This window comes from Alosa sapidissima, chromosome 18, assembly GCF_018492685.1.
Source record: "Alosa sapidissima isolate fAloSap1 chromosome 18, fAloSap1.pri, whole genome shotgun sequence".
Taxonomy (NCBI): domain Eukaryota; kingdom Metazoa; phylum Chordata; class Actinopteri; order Clupeiformes; family Clupeidae; genus Alosa; species Alosa sapidissima.
This window is the reverse complement of record NC_055974.1, coordinates 29,189,901-29,197,400: the sequence shown is the minus strand read 5'-3', so window position 1 is coordinate 29,197,400 and position 7,500 is coordinate 29,189,901. Positions and strand designations below refer to the sequence as shown.

The 7,500-nt window shown below is 41.3% G+C and overlaps 1 protein-coding gene across 1 annotated transcript in view; it reads right to left on the bottom strand.

Annotated features, from left to right (window-relative positions):
• Positions 1-7,500, bottom strand: part of LOC121689349 (neurexin-3-like) — a 561,367-nt gene that overhangs the window by 72,734 nt on the left and 481,133 nt on the right. Inside the window, 1 exon segment of the mRNA XM_042069080.1 lies at positions 4,585-4,766. Coding sequence (XP_041925014.1) covers positions 4,585-4,766 — 182 coding nt within the window.

The following is a 7,500-nucleotide window of genomic DNA, read 5'->3' as shown; positions in this document are numbered from 1 at the left end:
TTGCACTATCTATATAGTCTATAGTATTTATTGCACTGTCTATATAGTCTTTATTGCACTGTCTATATAGTCTATAGAATTTAATGCACTGTCTATATAGCCTTTATTGCACTGTCTATATAGTATTTATTGCACTGTCTATATAGTCTTTATTGCACTGTCTATATAGTCTTTATTGCACTGTCTATATAGTATTTATTGCACTGTCTATATAGTCTTTATTGCACTGTCTATATAGTATTTACTGCACTGTCTATATAGTATTTAATGCACTGTCTATATAGTCTTTATTGCACTATCTATATAGTCTATAGTATTTATTGCACTGTCTATATAGTCTTTATTGCACTGTCTATATAGTCTATAGAATTTAATGCACTGTCTATATAGTCTTTATTGCACTGTCTATATAGTATTTATTGCACTGTCTATATAGTCTTTATTGCACTGTCTATATAGTCTTTATTGCACTGTCTATATATTATTTATTGCACTGTCTATATAGTCTTTATTGCACTGTCTATATAGTATTTAATGCACTGTCTATATAGTCTTTATTGCACTGTCTATATAGTCTTTATTGCACTGTCTATATAGTCTATAGTATTTAATGCACTGTCTATATAGTCCTTATTGCACTGTCTATATAGTCTATAGTATTCATTGCACTGTCTATATAGTCTTTAATGCACTGTCTATATAGTATTTAATGCACTGTCTATATAGTATTTAATGCACTGTCTATATAGTATTTAGTGCACTATCTATATAGTCTATAATCTTTATTGCACTGTCTATATAGTCTATAATCTTTATTGCACTGTCTATATAGTCTTCAATGCACTGTCTATATAGTCTTTAATGCACTGTCTATTTAGTATTTAATGCACTGTCTATATAGTATTTACTGCACTGTCTATATAGTCTATAGTATTTAATGCACTGTCTATATAGTCTATAGTATTTAATGCACTGTCTATATAGTATTTAATGCACTGTCTATATAGTCTATAGTATTTATTGCACTGTCTATATAGTCTATATTATTTAATGCACTGTCTATATAGTATTTATTTCACTGTCTATATAGTCTTTATTGCACTGTCTATATAGTCTATAGTATTTATTTCACTGTCTATATAGTCTTTATTGCACTGTCTATATAGTCTATAGTATTTATTTCACTGTCTATATAGTCTTTATTGCACTGTCTATATAGTCTATAGTATTTAATACACTGTCTATATAGTCTTTATTGCACTGTCTATATAGTATTTAATGCACTGTCTATATAGTATTTAATGCACTGTCTATATAGTCTATAGTATTTAATACACTGTCTATATAGTCTATAGTCTTTAATACACTGTCTATATAGTCTATAGTATTTAATGCACTGTCTAAATAGTATTTATTGCAGTATCTATATAGTCTTTTTTTGCACTGTCTATATAGTCTATAGTATTTAATACACTGTCTATATAGTATTTCATGCACTGTCTATATAGTCTATAGTATTTAATACACTGTCTATATATTATTTAATGTCTTTCTGGTGAAACAGCATGCTGATCTGCTTGAGGTTTGCCTCTGGAGATGACACTTATAGTTAACTTCACCTGACTTTTTCTGCCTCCTCACTTTGGTTTAGTGATGAGAGTCTGTGTGTGTGTGTGTGTGTGTGTGTGTGTGTGTGTGTGTGTGTGTGTGTGTGTGTGTGGGATGAGAGTGAGAAGGCGTCTGATCCCTCCTAAACACCTCGTTGTGTTTCTGGCACGCTTCTCTCTGGAGCTCCTCTTCTGAAAGGAACATTTCTCATGTGTGTGTGTGTGTGTGTGTGTGTGTGTGTGTGTGTGTGTGTGAAAGGAACATTTCTCATGTGTGTGTGTGTGTGTGTGTGTGTGTGTGTGTGTGTGTGTGTGTGTGAGTGAAAGGAACATTTCTCATGTGTGTGTGTGTGTGAAAGAAACATTTCTTGTGTGTGTGTGTGTGTGTGTGTGTGTGTGTATGTGTGTGTGTGTGTGTGTGTGTGTGTGTGTGTGTGTGTGTGTGTGTGTGTGTATGTGTGTGTGTGTGTGTGTGTGTGTGTGTGTGTGTGTGTGTGTGTGTAAGGAACATTTCTCAAGTCGCACAGCGCTTCACGCTCCTAATTCCCCCGTCTGGTACTCCGCTCAATCCCAATTAAGAGCCGGAAAATAGCAGAAAACAAACAGGTTCCCTTTCAACACGGACGCTTGTGTGTGTGTGTGTGTGTGTGTGTGTGTGTGTGTGTAGGTGCGTTTTAAACACTCTCGGCTGGAGCACTGTCTCCTTGGCGCAGTTCAAATGTGATCCATCATCTTGTCACAGAAATTTCAGACTGATTTCTCACTTGGTTTAAATCACTCCAGTAGGCCAACTTTGCAGTATGTGCTGAAGCATCATACACCTCCTCACACACACACACACACACACACACACACACACACACACACACACACACACACACACACACACACACTTGCATACTCATGCACACCTACAGTACACACCCACACATACTTTTTCTCAAACAACTAAAATAAAGATCCATGCAGCACAGTACCCGCAGACCTCAATTATGGGCTTCAGAAGCTGAAACACCTTCAAACACATCTCTTCACATCTCTGCACATCTTCATACACATCTCTTCACATCTCTACACATCTCTTCACATCTTCATACACATCTCTTCACATTTCTGCAAATCTCTGCACATCTTCATACACATCTCTTCCCATCTCTGCACATCTTCATACACATCTCTTCCCATCTCTGCACATCTTCATACATATCTCTACACATCTCTGCACATCTTCATACACATCTCTTCACATCTCTGCACATCTTCATACACATCTCTTCATACACATCTCTTCACATCTCTACACATCTCTACACATCTCTTCACATCTCTACACATCTCTTCACATCTTCATACACATCTCTTCACATCTCTTCATACCCATCTCTTCACATCTCTTCATACACATCTCTTCACATCTCTTCACATACATCTCTTCACATCTCTTCACATACATCTCTTCACATCTCTACACATCTCTACACATCTCTTCACATCTCTTCACATCTTCATACACATCTCTTCACATCTCTTCATACACATCTCTTCACATCTCTTCACATACATCTCTTCACATCTCTTCACATACATCTCTTCACATCTCTTCACATCTCTTCACATACATCTCTTCACATCTCTTCACATACATCTCTTCACATCAATACCTTTCCTCTCAAACGGACCGCAGCTCTCTTACTCTTTCTCTTAGGGGCAGCCGTGGCCCACTGGTTAGCACTCTGGACTTGTAACCGGAGGGCAGCCGTGGCTGGCACCTAACCCCTCACTGCTCCCCGAGCGCCGCCGTTGTAGCAGGCAGCTCACTGCGCTGGGATTAGTGTGTGCTTCACCTCACTGTGTGTTCACTGTGTGCAGTGTGTGTTTCACTAATTCACCGATTGGGTTAAATGCAGAGACCAAATTTCCCTCACGGGATCAAAAAAAAATAAAAAATACTATACTATACTATACTATACTTATACTGTAAGACCCCACGAAGTAAATTACAACCTTTGTGCCATGGGAGTCTTGAGAAAAAAATCATCATACCTACAGGTGCATGTTTACTTACAAACAATTCAACTCCTCACACTGCATCCATAGATAGATAGATAGATAGATAGTTAGATAGATAGATAGAACCTCCAGGTGGTGAATCTTTCCATCCCTAAAGATACACCTTAAACCTTATCTAAAAGGACTTGTTCCAAAAACACCCCTAGTTTCCGTCCCTAAAGATACACCTTAAACCTTATCTAAAAGGACTTGTTCCAAACACCCCTAGTTTCCGTCCCTAAAGATACACCTTAAACCGTATCTAAAAGGACTTGTTCCAAACACCCCTAGAATATCAAGAAGAAAGTCAACGCTTCCTTACTACCATACCCCTTCCACCACCTCCAAAGGAGCAGAGTGTCTGTTTCCACCAACTCCAAAGTCATGGACCAGAGTGTCTGTTTTCCTCTGTGGACATTCAGCTAGTCTCCCAGGCCCTACAGAACCCCCCCCAAGAGCCTCCTTGTCCCAACAACCCGGGAGTACAGCTGCTCCCTACGATGTGAACCTACAGCTAGTCTTTCAGTCTCTACTGTACACCCCAAAGATACCCTTCCTTTCAGTCCCTAGTAACATGGCTCCTTACTACACGGAGACCCCAAGAACCTCCTTCTTCCAACACCACAGGGACAGACCCCTCTTCAGATACCCCCCAACACCACAGGGACAGACCCCTCTTCAGATACCCCCCAACACCACAGGGACAGACCCCTCTTCAGATTCCCCCCAACACCACAGGGACAGACCCTTCTTCAGATACCCCCCAATGCCTCAGATGCCTAGATACCCTTAGTAAGGGCTCAAAGCGTGTCCTTACTATGTAGACCTCCAGGTAGTGTCCCCACAAAACAGCACCCCTATTTAGAGCTGAAAGCGTGTCCTTACTCCCCAACAGCACCCCTATTTAGAGCTGAAAGCGTGTCCTTACTATGTGGACCTCCAGGTAGTCCCCGAGTCCCTGCGCGCTCTCCACCCTGACCAGCACGGCGTCCTTGAGCTGCGTGCTGAAGCCCACGGCCAGCCGGTCCGCCCTGGTGCTCGGCCGGTCGTTGGGTGGCCAGGTGTACGTGATGAGGGCTCCTCCCCTGCCGAAGATGTAGGTCGTCCCAGCTAGACGGGAAAGAACGACAGGAGGAGGGAAGAGGTAGAGAGAGAGAGAGAGAGAGGGGGGAGAGAGAGAGAGAGAGGGGGAGAAAAAATGAGAGAGGTTTACACTTGTTAATGGAACCCTGATATCACATCCTTCACATCAGTACACATTGAGAGAGAGAGAGAGAGAGAGAGAGAGAGAGAGAGAGAGAGAGAGAGAGAGATAGAGAGATAGGACACACACATACGGGTACATGGCTTCATAAGTACTACTGACACACACACATACATGCGGTACATGGCTACTACCCAGCTTCATAAGTACTACTGACAACACCAGCACTGGCTTGATCTTACTGCAGCATCAGAGTTCTTTGTTTGTGGAAATATCAAAGAGAAAAGAAGCACAACACACAATGAAGAATAAACATCAGATAATGAAAAACAAACGGAAAACATGATTAAAGAATAACAATAGTAGTGTCAGGCAGGCAAGCAGGCAGACAGACATTATAATAGGCCAAGAGCAGTGTGTGTGTGCATTTGTGTGTGTTAGTGTGTGTGTGTGTGCGTGTGTTCATGTCATTGTTTTATTGGACGTAAACGCAGAAGCCGGAGCCCAGCGGTGTGGAGTAGTGATGCCATGTTTCATCTGCGTCCTGGTGATTGCCACTACACCCAAATGCCCTTTGTCAATTGTCTTTGGGTAATGATTTCATATAGACCCGCAGTCTTGTGTCTCTGATTCAATTTGTCTCCTTCCCCCGCAGGCAAAATTTTTTTGCGCATTGTTGTTGTTGTGCTGCTGCCTGTGTTATTTCTAGGCTGAGTAATTATCACGACAGGCATACACACACACGCACACACACACACACACACACACACACACACACACACACACACACACAGGAGAGATGAGAGAAATGAGGAGAGGGGAGGAGAAGAGATGAGGAGAGGAGAGGAATGGAGGGGAGAGGAGAGGAGGGGAGGAGAGGAGAGGAGAGGAGAAGAGGGCTTGAGGTGGGTCTCCAGCTACCTGCTATTAGATTTTCTCTGTCTGCATAAACAAGAAAACGAGGAGAGCGTGCCTGAAAGGAAATTAAACCTAGCATGTGTGTGTGCGTGTGCGTGTGTGTGTGTGTGTGCGTGTGTGTGTGTGTGTGTGTGTGTGTGTGTGTGTGCGTGCGTGCATGTGTGTGTGTCTGCACTGGGGTTTCCACAATTGCAGAGGCACATCACACACTCAAGTTTTAGACATGAGTGTGACTCCAAACCAGATTACAATCCCTACATCCCAACAGCCATTAGATGAGTTACATTACAGTGTTACAGCTACACGACTCAATACTGTACAGAGTTTTGCCATTTTGTTAACACATATTTCATAATTATCAGAATACAAACGTGTGTGTCATCAGAATATGAGCGTGTCCGTTAGCAGAATGCAAACGTGTCTGTTATCAGAATACAATCGTGTCTTGTCTGTTATCAGAATACAAACTTGTCTGTTATCAGGATAAAAACTTGCCTGTAAGCATAATACTAACATGTCTGTTATCAGAATATGAACGTGTCTGTTATCAGAATACAAACTTGTCTATGATCAGAATATGAACGTGTCTGTTATCAGAATACAAACGTGTCTGTTATCAGAATACAAACTTGTCTATTATCAGAATATGAACGTGTCTGTTATCAAAATACAAACATGTCTGATATCAGAATACAAACTTGTCTGTTATCAGAATATGAACGTGTCTGTTATCATAATACAAACGTGTCTGTTATCAGAATACAATCGTGTCTGTTATCAGAATACAAACTTGTCTGTTATCAGAATATGAACATGTCTGTTATCTGAATACAAACTTGCCTGTTGTCATAATGTGAACATGTCTGTTGTCAGAATATGAACGTGTCCGTTAGCAGAATACAAACTGTCTGTTATCAGAATATGGACGCCGATGTGCAGTGCCAGCGCTCTGCACACGCACATCACGCACTGCGCGTAGGGCACCAAGTGCCTGGGGGGGCATCAAAAAATCTGGGTCGTGAAAAATCACCACAATAGGCTACTAGTATAAATAACAAATAAAATATGTCTGAAGCAATACAAAAGTAATATAGGCCTAGACCAAATTAGTCGAGAAAAAGGTGAATCTCCTGTGCGGCCCTCTCTCCAGTCTCCCTCTGGTGCCCCCCTCCCCCACCTCCCAGTGGTCTGTTCGATTATTCCTCAATCCCAAATTTGGCAGACTGTAGACATGTGGCCTCCAAAAGGCACTAAGAGTCGGGGGCGGAAAAAAGGAAAAAGAAGAGACAGCGGGATGATGCTCGCGCTTCACTTGCAGTTAAGACAATGTTTTAAATAATTTTTTTTAATAAAAACAAGTTTTGTAGCCCTTGCGTGTATGCATGTCTATGCTTATGCCAGGTAATATCCTACTACTACCGCCAATAGTCTTTGTAACGTAAGCTCCTACTAGCCATGTTCATGTTCAGATGTTACGTTGCAAATGATTGATGATGGCTAGCTAGTTATTTTACGTTGTGGATATGGATATGGATTATGGGTTATTGAATGCAATTCAACACTCTGCTGTTTTCTGTTAACGTTAGCAATCGGTGCATAAGACTAGCAATCCTTCCTCAAGTTGCTAGCTAGCAATGCTATTTCTGATTGTGCTTAAACTGGGCTTGCTATTTCTTTTAGCCATCAGAGATATAGTCAGGTAACGTTAGCCTATTAGCTTAG